The sequence below is a fragment of the Notothenia rossii genome (genome assembly GCF_949606895.1).
Source record: "Notothenia rossii genome assembly, chromosome: 9".
NCBI classification, from domain to species: Eukaryota; Metazoa; Chordata; class Actinopteri; order Perciformes; family Nototheniidae; genus Notothenia; species Notothenia rossii.
In genome coordinates this window covers 14418471-14433774 of record NC_136907.1, presented here as the reverse complement: position 1 = coordinate 14433774, position 15304 = coordinate 14418471, and the positions used below count along the sequence as shown (strand labels likewise).

Here is a 15304-nt window from a genome sequence, read left to right as displayed (position 1 = left end):
TGACGCTCTGCTCCGGTCAGATCTATGGAGTCAGATTTGGGTCAATATTCTAGCGCGCAAAAAAAGCTACTCACGAGCGGAAAATGTGCTTTTACACGCGCATGAAATGACCCTCGTGCGCAGAGACAGCCCTCTTCTTCGCTCGCAGAGTCTGTCTGCGCGCACGTGAAACGTTTCTGACACTTTGGGGCGGAGCCACTGGAATTTGATTGACAGCTGCCAGGAAGCCCAGAGTTGCCAGGTTTGTTAAATGCCTCAACTACCAAGAGCCGAGGAGCGACAGCAGCAAGATCAGTTGGCCGCAGTGGCGGTTCTAAGGGGTGGCACGGGGTGGCAGCTGCCATCTCAGAAAAATGCCTTGCCACCCCAGTTGACAGCTTTGTTTTGAAAGAAAAGTTGTGGCTCATCGGACATTTATGAGAGAAAATCTCTAATGTCCGAGTGCAAGTGAACGCAGCACAAGACGTGAGCCTTGTAACCCCCCCCCCCCCCCCCCATTTGAACGGGGGGAACAGCGCAAAACGAGAAGCATTTCGGATCCAAGTAGACGGAAGGAATGAGGTGTTTGCGGTGTACAATGACAGAGAAGAGTCTGTCAAGTTTGGCTGTAAGGCAAGGCAAGTTTATTTATATAGCACTGTTCTGTAAGCGACAATTCAAAGTGCTTTACAAAACAAATTAAAAGACTTTTTAGGATAAATACAGTAAAAACACATATATAATGGCATTTTACAACAGGCATTACAAAGCAAAGATAATCAAATAATAAAAATAAACACCACAGGTATACAATACGTTTAAAAGGCATAGGCATACTGTGAATATGAGCAGATCTCAATTAAAAGCAGCCAAAGAGATATGTTTTTAGTCTCGATTTAAAAATAGTAAGCGTTTTTCCGGACGTGCATGATTTGTGTAGTTTGTTCCAGAATGTCGGGGCATAATAGCTCAATTTTGTCTCTCCTTTTTTTGTTTTCACTCTCGGAACCGATAGCAGACCCGTCCCAGAAGACCTGAGGCACCTTGATGGCTCGTAATTATGTAGGAGTTCAACAATATACTTTGTTCCTAAACCATGTAATGATTTAAAAACTAGCAATAGTAGCTACTTTAAAATCAATTCTTTGGCCGACTGGAAGCCAATGTAAAGATTTCAGAACCGGACTGATGTGATCCACTCTTTTAGTGTTACTGAAGACACGTGCAGCAGCGTTCTGAATCAGCTGCAGCTTTCTGATGGATTTCTTTGTCAGCCCTGTGAATACACTATTGCAGTAGTCGAGTCTACTAAAGATAAAAGCATGGACAAGCTTTTCTAAGTCCTGTTGTGACATTAGTTTTTTAATCCTCGATATGTTCTTCAGGCTGTACTCAGCATTGAATCAAAATGCACCATAGCTTTAAATCTTAATCAGTTTGTGAGGCGTTTTGCTGAACACGATGGCAATCGCCTCATTCAGCTGTTATAGGCATGCCAACTTGATGCTCTGCTCACGGATGACTCGATGAGCATAATCAACTGTTAAGATGATGACCTTACGTGTGTGAATTTTTTTTTCTTTGTGGGGGTCTGCCCCCAAAAAACAGTTTTAAGTCCAGAGAAAGTCAAATAAGACGGTGTGTAAAACTTCACTGCCCAGCCAAAAAAAAGTAACCACTTTGATTTAACTAGGCGAGTAGGTACGGGCATTCCACTGGATAATAAATGCAGCGATGTATATGTTTTAGCTGAATACACGTTTTTTACCCTAACTGATGCAGTTAGTCACTTCTTTAATGTTTGTTCTTTCTGATATAAAGTCAAGGTTGTAACTGTTTGCAATGAAGTTGTGGGGCGCTGAACTGTTCCTTTGAATCTTTTGATATATGATAGTAATTACTTGTCTTTCAAATTTGAAGGAGGGTGAGCAATCATCTTGAGGAACATTCATCATTAACTCCTCCAAAAAAAATAGTTTATTTAATAATAACATATGATTATCATAATATGTGAATCATAACAGTGATTGACAGCTGATAGGAAGTATATGATTGTTAATAATATCATATTCATACAGACACACATCGATGAGACAGTTAATTATCGTACTTATTGCAGCAGTCTGCATAGATTTGGTACCCATGCTAGTCTAAGAGTGAGACAAAATCATTCAGTTATTGTTCAGTTAAAATTCATTAAATTATGTCTGCCACCTTATATATTTATATTTAAGGCTTTACTGATGTGCCACAATAGTGTCACCAAATGTTATTTAGTTAAAATATTAATATTGTGGCTTTCCAACTAACATTAATTGATATGACTGCGATTAAATCAGCATATACTTCTGCCAGGGGATGCCACCCCTGAAATTCTCCTGCCACCCTCTTGCCACCCCATGAATATTTTTCTAGATCCGCCCCTGGTTGGCCGAGATTGAATGGTAAAGATGTCCATAAAAAAACATTATATTCGTAAAGTGTACAGCTAATATATATATATATATATATAAATTAATTTGATATAAAACAATATATTTTTGAGTGGGCTGTATCTGTCGAAAAACTGCTAGCTACTGTCTGCTGTATGCACCTCTTACGAAATGAACTATAAATGAACTATAGTATTACTATACTGTAAGAGTTGTATAGTGTCCTATAGTCAGTTTGTGTTCTGTAGTATTTTTCACCTGCTATCATATTACTATAGTTTTTTCTGTAGTGCCATTTTATTAGCTATAGTAGCCCTATAATATTTCAATAGTAATACTATGTATCTAGATCTTTGCAGTATTCCTATATTATTTTAAATGGTATAACTATAGTATAATATATAGTGTTTCATAGTTGTTTTTTACACACACTATAGACCACTCCTATAGCAATATCATGATATTGTCATAGTGAATGCATATTATTACTATAGTGTTTGTAAAAGTACCACTATAGTTTTTTTTTTGGTGTTTCCGTATTAAGACTATATTATTTTAAATAGTACTACCATAGTATAATATATAGTGTTGCTGTAGTTGTTTTTTGAACACACTATAGAACACTCCTATAGTAATAGTATGATATTTTCATAATGAATGCATATTATTACTATAATGTTTGTAAAAGCATTACACTCCTAGAATTAATGTGTCAATTTTTTTATATCAAATTAATTGATATTTCAGGCATTTATCAAACCTTGCAACTTTGGGCTTCCTGGGAGCTGTCAATCAAAGTCCAGTGGCTCCGCCCCAAAGTGTGAGAAACTTTTCACGCGTGCGCAGCAGTGGCGGTTCTAGACCAATTTGATTGGGGGGGCCACTGGGGGACCAGTTATTTTCTGAGGGGGGCACAATAAATGCAGGACGAAAAAGAGAACTAGACAGTATGAAGTAATTGCGCATAAGAAAACAATGCAATACAGTTATTGGTATTTGTTTCAGTACACTTATTTATTTCAGATATATCTTATAGTTATTACTGTTAGCTTCAGCTTAAGTTATAGTACAATTTTTTCACTAACACCATATCATATTTATATAAAAATAAAGGCAATGAACAGTTACATCTCTACTTTACATCTACAATTACACGGATACAATAGTTTAACTCAACTTCAGTTATCGTGGTAGTCTCTCGAAACGTAGGTTTCAATCAGTCTTTCTTGGATGCAACAGCCTCTGATGATCTGAGATGAAAACTGTTTGTTTTTCGCGCGCTTCAGCCGGACAGTGAAAGTGAGGTCACCACTCTAATGGGTCCTGAGTGCACCGCTCTAATGGGTCCGACTAGAATGATGAATAACGTTAGTTCCGCCTATTCCGTCATTCAATAAATCGTGTAATAAATCATACATTTTTCATTTTTTTCACTTTTCCTTTTTAGAGGGGCCACAGGGGGGTCAGAGGTCAGTGTTAGGAGGGCACTGGCCCCCCCTGGCCCCCCCTAGACCCACCCCTAGTGCGCGGACAGACTCCGCGAGCGAGTGAGAGTAGGAGAGGGTTGTCTGCGCGCGAGGGTCATTTCATGCGCGTGTAAAAGCACATTTTCCGCTCGTGAGTAGCTTGTTTTGTGCGCTAGAATATGGACCCAAATCTGACTCCATAAGATCCCTCCGCGGCCCGCTGACATGCTGGGGGAAGGAACCAGCACCGGTGAAATGTGTCACTAAAGAAGTCAATTTCTTTAATAAAAAATTAAATGTATAAAAAGAGGAATTTTTTTAAAATTTTTTATTTAAAGGTTTTTTCTAACATTATTATTATTATATTATTTATTTTTTTCTAAATATAACATGACAAGATTACAAAACAGCATCTATGTCAGGCCTTTAATGCCTTAGTAAGTCAAGTTATGAGATACTTATTAGATATATATATATATATATATACTTATTAGCATACTCAGTATCTCATGTAATCGAACAAATACAGTTAGGGTTTGCAATATATTGATTCAAAATGTTTTTAATGTTTAAATGTGTGCAGACATTTGTAATAAGGAACACAGCGTTTTTGAATGGTGGCCAGCTGCAATTTGTACTGAAACTTCTCACCATAGTGGGGGGAAGAAATTGCATGCTGGCACAGATAGGCATCTGGTGGCGTGTATTTAGGCTTGATGGGGGGTGAGAAGAAAAGAGCGCACTGTCAAATTTGGCCTAAACATCACAACACTCTTCATAAAACATGATAGATGCAATCTTCAGAATGTGAAAAGGCAGAGATGACAGCGCTGTAAACACTGGACACTAAATTATGAATGGTCCCGGCTTTATAACAAGGCTAAGGGTGATGCGAGGGTGAGAAATAGGATTCAGGCTTTTTTCAGGCTAACGTCTTATCAATTCAATGTGATGCATGGGACACTATCTTACATGTATTTATGTGACTTTTTTATGTTTGCCCTCTATTCTATTGCATATTCTACTAATCTACTAAATATTAATAAATGGTATCAATGAATATGTTCAATCCTCTTGTTGAACATCTTCATGGTATCTTCAGCCACACACAGCACTAATAAAAAAAAAAGGTATATTTCTCTTCCCTGCGGCTCTAAACCTTTGGCTCCTCAGCCTGCAACAGGTTTGCATCGTGAGAAAAAACCCTTGGCTGTTTTAATCTGTGTAATGAATAAGAACATGCCAGCGTGGTAATGGATGCCTGCCACCATGCAGCTAAATTATTCAGAGTCTGGGGAACCAGAGAGCCGGCCGTCAGGATCGGATGGACCCACAGTGTCATCGGTCCGCCTCCGCACGCCTGGCTCCTCTTTCGGCCCGTTCACCCCGGCTTCCTGGGTTTGAAGCCACGTGAGAAGGCTGAAGAAGCCCCGAGGTTGAGCGTGAGGAGAGCAGGCCAAGGCCCTCGGGTTAACTGGTCAGAAACCTGCAGGTCTTAGACTAAACTTGAAGTATATGTAGTACAAAATCTAAACTTTATCCATCCTTTTAACATATTATCACATCTATACACAGTAAGCAGAGTTCGGAGGAGTACTCAGATCTTGTACTTAAGCAAAAGTAGAAGTACCAGAGTCTCTGTTACAAATAGAAGCCCAGCATTCAAAATGATACTGAAATAAAAGTACAAAAGTATTAGCAACAAAATGTACTTAAAGTACCCAAATTAAAAGTACTCATTATGCAGATTGGTCAATTTTCTAATCATATGTATAATGTGTTTTGATTATAATTATTGATGTATTAATGTGTTTAACTCATTTTAATTACTTTGTAATTACTACAGGGTTGCTTGTGAATGTTACTCCAGGTGTAACTTAAAGGATATTTTAGTGTTTTTTTTATATTTGACATTGTTAATCAAAATCTTCAAAGCAACTTAATATATTATATACGTGTAGTAAAAGCACACTATTTACATCTGAACTGTAGTGGGGTACAAAGTAGAAAAACATTGAAATACTCAAGTAAAGTACAAGTCTGTCAACATTATACTTAAGTACAGTACTTCAGTAAATCTATTCAGTTACTTTATACCACTGACAGTGAGTAGCATGGACAGCGCTGGAGCAACCTGCTGCACTAACCTCAGCGGTGCTGTCCATGGTGCTGAAACAATTCGAGTGGATAAATCCATGGTTTAAACTTCAATTTTAATACCAGTAAAACTTTCTAAAATATAATGTAAATTCACAACAACGGTCTCATCAATAAACAACGTTTAATAGCAATATTATTTATGATTATTTGTACTTGACGCTTGCGCACAGAGGCCAACATTGTTCAACTTGTAAGTTGAGCAGGTGGGAGGGAAGGAGGAGGGAGGCTGAAAGAAGAGGAGGGGGAGCGAGGGGGGAGCGAGGGATGCCGGGAGGCGCTGTCGATGTTAACAGCTCAGTCTGGTGAAGGAGAGCAAGAGGAGCTCTGCAGCCGTCCAATCAACCGGCGTTCATGTCAGGGGCCACACTGCTCGAGAGGTGCTTGCAGGGAGGAGGATGATGACCATGAACGGAAAGCAGCATTTCTCCATGCACCCGGCCCTGCACGAGCCCAAGTATCCCGGCCTGCACTCAGGCTCGGAGGGCATGCGCAGAGTCTGTCTGCCCGCCCCGCAGGTACGTTCAGGTCGGGGGAGAATATAGCTGTGGAGAGTAATGGGTGAGAGGAGGGGAAAATATCACAGTGGAAATGTCTGTAAAAGTTGATTTGACAGGACTTTGTTCTATCTTCTATCTCTCTCTCTCTCTCACACCCCTCTGTCTCCCCCCCCTCTCCAAAAAAACCCTCCAAAAAAAACCCTCCTCCCCCCCCACTCTCATCCACATGTCTTTTCAAGCAATGCTCTTGCTTTCATATTAATTTTTATGACCTGTGCTTTGAGGAGAGTTCTCCCCTCTCCTCGGTGCTTGCTGCTTGCCTTTGGAAAAATGTTTTTGAGATTCTGAGAGCTGCCTGACACAATTCCCCACTGACTCCAGTATGCGCACTCTTGCTTGCAGCTGCAGGGCAATATATTCGGAGGCTTTGATGAGAGCCTGCTGGCACGGGCAGAGGCTCTGGCGGCTGCTGACAGCATTATCTCTCACGGCAAGAGTCACCCGTTCAAACCAGACGTGACTTACCATACCATGAGCAGTGTCCCCTGTACCTCAGCCTCCTCTTCTTCCTCCACCACCGGGCCCATCTCCCACGTCCCCTCCACCATCGCCTCACACCACCACCTCCATCACCACCACCTCGGACAGAGCCTGGAGGCCGGGGACCTCCTGGACCACCTCTCCTCCAGCCTGGCCGTGACCGGGATGGGTGCTCCGGAGCCTTCCGGGATGACCGCGTCGGCGCACCACCACCAGCACCCCCACCACCACCTGCAGACCATGGGGCAGCTGCACCAGGCGATGGCCAACATGGCGCACCCCCACTCCCTGTCAGTGCACGGAGGCATGGCGTGCATCAACGACGTGGAGTCGGATCCCCGGGAGCTGGAAGCCTTCGCCGAGCGGTTCAAGCAGAGGAGGATCAAACTCGGAGTGACCCAGGCGGACGTGGGGTCAGCGCTGGCCAACCTGAAGATCCCCGGAGTTGGGTCACTGAGCCAGAGCACCATCTGCAGGTTCGAGTCCCTCACTTTGTCACACAACAACATGATCGCGCTCAAGCCAGTTCTCCAAGCTTGGTTGGAGGAAGCAGAGGCTGCGTACCGGGAGAAAAGCAACAAGCCGGACCTTTTCAATGGGAACGAGAGGAAAAGAAAGCGCACCTCCATCGCGGCGCCGGAGAAGCGCTCTTTGGAGGCTTACTTTGCCATCCAGCCTCGGCCCTCCTCTGAAAAAATTGCAGCGATCGCTGAGAAACTGGACCTGAAAAAGAATGTGGTTCGAGTGTGGTTTTGCAACCAGCGGCAAAAACAGAAACGAATGAAATACTCTGCGGTGCACTGAGTCTCACACATCATGAATAAAATAGCCTACTACATTTTTGATCGAGTGATTAATAATAGCCTAAGTAGCCTCACTAACAGGGATTTATCAACAGCAACTCACGTCTCATCTGGGATTATTTCCAAAAAAGACTTCAATTTTTCTTTCCGTGTCACCCACTCTTCGTTGTTGCACCTTTGTTCGATTTTGTTATTGGAATCATAAATGTGTAGATCTATGAGGAGGGTGATTTTGATGTTGTTGATCATGTCTTGCACACACTGAATATGAACTTTCAGCAAATACACCCTGACAGTTTGTCACATTCAGGGATATTAACTCACTTTTTTAGACCATGGGATCGAGTGTATAGGCATTGTACATGTATGGGCTGATAAACTGTCAGCAGTGTTAAAGGGACAATTTAGAAAAAGAGAAAGATATGTTTATTTCGTTAAAAAATTATGGATTTTTTGTAATGTTAGTTGAGTTTATTCTCAACATCACGGGCTCACAAGTGCAATAGTACACCATATGTGTCATCATATCATATCTAACTGTGTTCTCAATTATTTTTATTTTATCTACGAATTCATACTAACGTGAGTTTAATGATTAAGGTTTTCTAAAAATTCACCCTTTTAACACCACGAATTTTATTTTGCAAACAAATCTCTGTTTGTGAACTGTTTGATTGTCATATAGCCTATATGCACAAATATGAATAATTACAGTAATGTAATTTCACACACTGTCTGTTTATCTTCAATTATTTAGAAATGGAAATTACACTGTCATATAGGCACCTCCGTGTGGCTTTGGCTGCTGCTATATTTTAGTATTTTTGATGTGAACATGTTTTTGAACATTACAGGTGAGCTATATGTTATTTATGTAGCAGATATACACAGTATCACCCATTTCATTTTTCCTCACTCTTGATTTCACTTGAAAAAAAATGTGTGAAGTTTAAACTAAATAAATTATTGGTTATTTTGTAAAAAATCAATAAAAAGGGAAGCGATTTTTTCTTTTATACGACATTTGAATTTTTAAAAGAGATTATTTGAAGAGATTATGGAGTAACAAACTTGGTTTTAACATCCGATACAATCTTGGTTTGTTTAGTGGGAGCTCGCCGGGCTGTTTTATTTATGACTCCCTTAACCTCGGCTGGTATTAAATATGTATTGTCGTACATGATATAAACAACACATAAAGATATAGCTGCTCTATTTTCACAGTAGTTTTCACACCGCAGAGCAGGAAATGTGCGTCTCTTCGTGCTGCTAATGGCCTCCTCTGATTAGTGCGCTGTTAATTATGGATGCCCTCGTGTCACCGGGTTATGTCGTGCATGGGGCTCGAAATTATTAAGTAATGATGATGCAATATTAATTATATATTGGTATAAAGCGAAGTAATGTGGAGGAGTTGTTAGTAGAAGTCTGACTGGGAACTCTAGGGAGACACAAAGTGGCTCCACAACAGGTTGGCCGAGGAAACACGGAATTAGCCTCTTTACGCGTTCGACTAAGTAAGTATTTTCCACTTTTATTATGTTTAATTGTTCTCAGTTTTACTTGGGATGATATGATAAGAAGCACAATTATGTTTTACTATCCATATACACAGGCCAGCAAAGCTATATATATTTTAATGTTATTTTTCGATTAAAAGTAGGCCTAGGCCAAAATGCAACCCTTTATTTAACATATTTTACAGCGTATTTATTCAATTTATTCGGCCGATTTAATTCAATTTGCTGGAATTAATTGTACTCCTGATTTATTATCTGCGGCTAAAAAAAAGGTGTTCTCCTATTAAAAAAACATTTCTAAAATAATAATTATATCAATATTCTAATAATAATCCCCATCATCATAATTAAAAGCGTCAACCGGATCCTCTCTCCGCCAACATGGCCTGTGGTTGTGTGATTTTCCCAGGGAGACTGTCGGCGGATTTTCACAGCCCGAGGACCCTTCCCTCGTTATTGCGCGGAAACGATTGTGGCTAATATTAATATTCTCTTTGATGTTAGGAGCTGATTATTCTCTGTCTGTAATTTATGGTGTTAAACACATTTTTTTTAAAGGAGAATTCACATGTTAATTGTTGTCATAGATGCTTTTTCCTAAACCGGCCTATTTTTTGGAAAATATTAAGCATGTTTCCGACGATTTTTGGGCAAAAAATTCTCAAACTATCTAAGAATGATAATAATTAGGCCTAGAGAAAACCCACATTCTCGTGTGTTTCTGACGTAAATGTACAGGTTAAAGCAGGAGCGTCGCCGTGTAAATAATTGATCTTTGTAATACCCGGATTGATATCATAACGTAGGCTGCTCCGTGGTAAACTGAGCTGAAGGCTCGTCAGCGGCATGTGGGGACTGAGGGCAGCTGAATTATTCAGCAGCAGCTGAAAGGTATATTGCATTTTCTCATGCAATAATGGAGGTGTGCTCCAATTTGTGCAAAAATGCTTAATAGAAAAAAACGTTTGGAATTAAACCTTAAGCAAGTTAATTCATATTCAAAACAACAAGATAATTAAAGAAAGACGGTTTGAGCCGAGGTGGGAGAAGTTCTAAAAGTAATATCAGCTAAATGTACCTACATTATCAAAAGTAAAAGTAGCAACTCAATATGCACATTGGCTCCTTTTACAATATTATATTTGTACGTAATATTATATTATCCTATTTTTATCACTAACATTTACATGTCATGCAGGGCGTTTAAATGTTGTATCTTCTATGTGGAGCAATACTTTTTCAAATACTGGGTTGGTATTTTTGTACATTGGTTGTGCAGAACTGCATGTATAAAATAGATAAGGTGTTAAATACATCTAGTAAAGTATATATTTACTTCCAAAATGTAGTGGAGTAGAAGTTAAACAAGTATAGCATACCATGGAAATACTCAAGAGAAGTGCACTTAATGTAATACTGTATGTCAAAATAGCACATATGGTACTTGAGTAAATGTACTTTGTTACTTTCCACCACTGTGTTTTCCAAGAGTGGAAATTAAAAAGGGATATCAAACAAACAATATATTATACAACAAGAGATAGAGGGAGAGACAGAGTGAGGGGGGAGAGAGAGTTTGCTTGATATGTTTTCATGCAGGAAATACCTTTTTTGACAGAATGAGGATGAAAGTTATGTTTAAATGCTCAAGAATGCACACACATACATATAGAATCACTTGGACACGCACACAAAAACACACGGACACACACACAGACAGGGTGGCTGTCATCCTTGGGAGCAGAGTGAGGGAATGTGAAGAGGGGGTGGGGGGGCGAGAGCCAAGACACCCCAAACTCAATAATTCATTCACTGCCAGTAGCAACAAATGAGAATGTGACCAGAGCAAAGGGAGACAGCTACCTCTGCGCTCTCTATTAGTCACCTCCTATTATCATCACACGCCAAACCAGCTCTGGGCCGACCTGCGGCTAAAGTCTGCTGCATACCTGAAGTACAAGCATGGGCATGGGCATGGGCATGGACACACACACACACACACACACACACACACACACACACACACACACACACACACACACACACACACACACACACACACACACACACACACACACACACACACACACACACACACACACACACACACACACACACACACACACACACACACACACACAGTGAGATTGTGTTACTCTCTGGAAACTTGAGGACAGGGTGATGGATGTCTTTTAAAAAGGTATAGCAGGAGATGCTGTCCATCTGTAGCTCCTGTTCCCTTCTCTACCCTGCGGCGTGCGAATGCACAGTAAGAGTGTTCAGATAATAGGAAACAGAATGCTTATTGAGGCTGTTAATGAGCGGGGGAGATAACCAATTACACTTGAGTACAATGAGGTAGCCTATTTTAATATACTGCTACATATACATACATACAATATATGCCTACTGTACAACATTTTAAGGGGGCACTCCGTTTTTTACTTATGACTTTGCAGATATTTAACACCTATAACAAGCACATAAAATACAATGCAGATTGAACTAACAAACATATAGGAACGTTTGTACTTCTTAAGTATTTAGTATCAGCCACATTTATATTAAATTCAAAGATATTCCTGCTTTCTCCTCCGTCACGTACTGTAAATGCATATTTTAGGCATTTGAAGACTGGAAGTTAGACTTTCTAAGGACGTTTTTGTGAGCTGCATTTTTAAAAACTTTTTTTCACAGCCATAAACAATTAAATAATTAATTAATAATAATACATTATCAAAATGTAATGGGAAGAAAAATAAGTAAATAAAATAGTGCAACTAATTTAACAATAGGAATAATTTGGAGACTTTTCTTCACTAATTTCTGAAAGTGAATTTGAACATGCATGGCCTTCATTTAAAAAAAATGAACTTAATTATTTTAGCACAAGGTCATGAGATCTGAAGCTTCATAAAGCATCAATTGTGGAGAGAGAGCAGTGCACTTCTGTGACAGAGAAACATGTAGGTGTGAGGTCAACATACTAACCCTGCATTTGACTAAAGTGACGTGCACACATGAAAAGATGACAGCACGAAGAGGGAGATCCTTCTTTTAGCCTAGAAAATATATGAGACAACTCAATATTTCAGCATACATTAATAGCATTAAGTGTATATTTTAGTTCCACTTTCAAAAAAACAAAATGGGAGCATTGAATGCAATGGACGAAGTATGGGAACAGGGTGCTATATTAGAGACACTCATAGAAACTCACATAGGCACTTGCTTAATTCATTCAGCGGGCCCGAAGAACAGTATTATACACCCCATTCATTATTCAAGTGCTCTCCATTATCAAAGTGCCCAGAGAAATAAGATTAACCCAGCCAGAAATAACTCACTGTGGCGTGATTTTTCTTTCTACAAAGCACTTAGCTGGTCTTGTGGAGGTCTGCACACAAACTCAAAGTAGTAGAGTATATGAACATATAATCACCCTACAGTCTGCTGAACACAATAATCCTCTCCAAGAAAAATTTTGCTGTAGTGAAGAGAGACGGAGGGAATGGAAAGATGAGAGCAGTGAAAAAAGAACGTAAAGAATTGTTGGAGGGAGGTATGAGTTGAAGTTGAAGAGGGAAGAGAAGAAATAAAAAGACAATAAAAAGAAGGGAAACACGAGAGACAGAAGGGAATACAGACAATACAATACAAGGAACTTAATAAAGGGAGGATACTTGAAAGACATTAAGAAAACATGAACTGAAGAAGGAAGGGAAGGAGTCAGATGGGTAAAAGAAAGGGAAGCCAGAGATAAATTGCATGTGAATGGAGTTTAGAAAGTAAATAAAGCAATGAAAACTAAATCCCTAATGGCCGACATGTCTGTCATTGTGACCGTCTGGATTTGGTTCTCTTCATTTCTAAGGTGATCATGTCAAGGTGAGTGCGTCTCTGTTGGCCCGAACAGTCTAACACTAAACTTCTGTGACAGCAGGAGCACCCGAAGGACCCACCCCCCCTGCGCATCCAACCCAGAGTCGGGTCCATTTCCACAGCTTGTTAATTGGCTCTTTCCAATCTTCTTTCCAATGGGTGCATGAGAGAAAGAGAGAATATAAATATCAGTTATTGCAGTTTATTTTTATTGCAATCATGTAAGAATTGTCATTGAATCACCTCACCTACTTGTTATGGTATACGCACAAAATTCTTTATTATTCCGCCGGGTAATTTTGCACCTCTTCTCCCATATTCCACATCGCAGAAACTCCGTTCGAACCTCAAAACGTTCAGCTCGGTCGGGGATTGATGGCTATTACTTTTCTTATTCATAACTTTCATAATTCCAAAGATACATACATCCCATAATTCATCAAATGTTTAACATGAAGTCAATGGAGAAACTCTTCAGACTTGAATAATCTTCATGCAACTTCAACTGCTAACTGCTCCTTCATACTTTCACTCAGAAACCTCATTCCAACTTTAAAATGTTACACATCCTTCTGAGATTATTCGTGTAACACAACTTTTAAATCTGATTCATACTTTTAGAGATATTAAACATTGTTCAGACCTTGGTAAAGAGGCCTTCCTCAGATTTTAGAGTGGAGGACAGATTTAATTTTGCCTTCATATTTTCTTTTAAACCTGCCCTAATTCCCAAACCCTACATTCCTGAGACATCATTGTTCATGAGAAACGTAGGGAAACATCTTGTAGCTTGAAAAAATATTTTTTTTTAGCAAAATTATTAAACAAAATGCCTCTCGAGGGCATGAAGTGACAAAAACTTTCAACATGTCTCCATTAAACCCAATTGTAAATTCAGCCTCATCTTTCCCCACCACAGCAGCCGCACACCTTTAGTTAATCTGCCAAAAAGGCCACATTATTAACCCGAAAGTACACAAAAAGTACACTTCAGATGCTCAATTTCCTTGACATGCTTCACGCTTTGAAATTTCACCGATATCTGTTACGGTTCTTCAACAAAACGTTCACATGTAAGAGGTTTATCTCTCATTCAGAACAATGGAAACCTGTGATCTCTGCACACGTCGTTAGCTCAAATATAAACACCTGTGTCATGGAACACGATGATGTCATAACTCTAACTGATATGCTCAGAGAAGCAGACTTCAGATAATGGTTAATGGTCCTGCCCTCAACAGCTCAACGTCAATTATGGGGTGTCATCATATGCCGTTTCCATCCCTCGCCATAAAACACGATGTTGCTGTAATTCCAATGGACACGGTCCGATCGTCCCCTAAAAACTTTGCTTGTATATCACCGGTCCATGCCTCAACAGCTTTACGCCAAATCTGAGATCTCACCATAGGCTGTTGCCATGGAAACGCATCCCTCGCCATAAAACACGATGTCGCTGTAGCTCCAATGGACACGGTCAGGTTGTCCCACAATCTTCATCTGTATATCACCTCTCCATGCCTCAACAGCTCTACGTCAAATCTGACATCTCACCATATGCCGTTTCCATGGAAACGCATCCCTCGCCATAAAACACGATGTTGTCGTAACGCCTATGAAAAGGGTCAAAAAGGCACCACACTTCAGATAATGATTAACGGTCCAGCCCTCAACAGCTCTACGTCAATTATGGGGTTTCATCATATGCCGTTTCCATGGAAACGCATCCCTCGCCATAAAAGACGATGTCGCTATAACTCCTATGAAAATGTTCAAAAAGTGCACAAACTTCACATGTGTGCCAACAGTACAGCCGTGAAGACATCTATGGGACAGTTTTTAGATTTCTTCAAATGCCGTTGCCATGGCAACACAATGCTCGCCATGAAACACGGTTTTCTCATAACTTCAGTGAAAATGCTCCAAACGGCCCAAAACTTAACAGGTTTGGTAACGATGCAGCCATCAACGCATCTAACGGCCCGTCCACACACAGGCATGAAAAAAATCTTGAAAAATCTTGAT

The 15304-nt window shown here is 40.1% G+C and overlaps 1 protein-coding gene across 1 annotated transcript; it reads left to right on the top strand.

Annotated features, from left to right (window-relative positions):
- Nucleotides 1–6432: 6432 nt before the first annotated feature.
- On the top strand, nt 6433–8212 carry pou4f3 (POU class 4 homeobox 3; the record flags this gene model as incomplete). Its single annotated transcript, XM_079652614.1, has 2 exons — nt 6433–6552; nt 6937–8212. The coding sequence occupies 2 exons, from the start codon at nt 6433–6435 to the stop codon at nt 7876–7878; spliced, it is 1062 nt and encodes a 353-aa protein (XP_079508740.1). The 3' UTR covers nt 7879–8212.
- Nucleotides 8213–15304: the final 7092 nt, after the last annotated feature.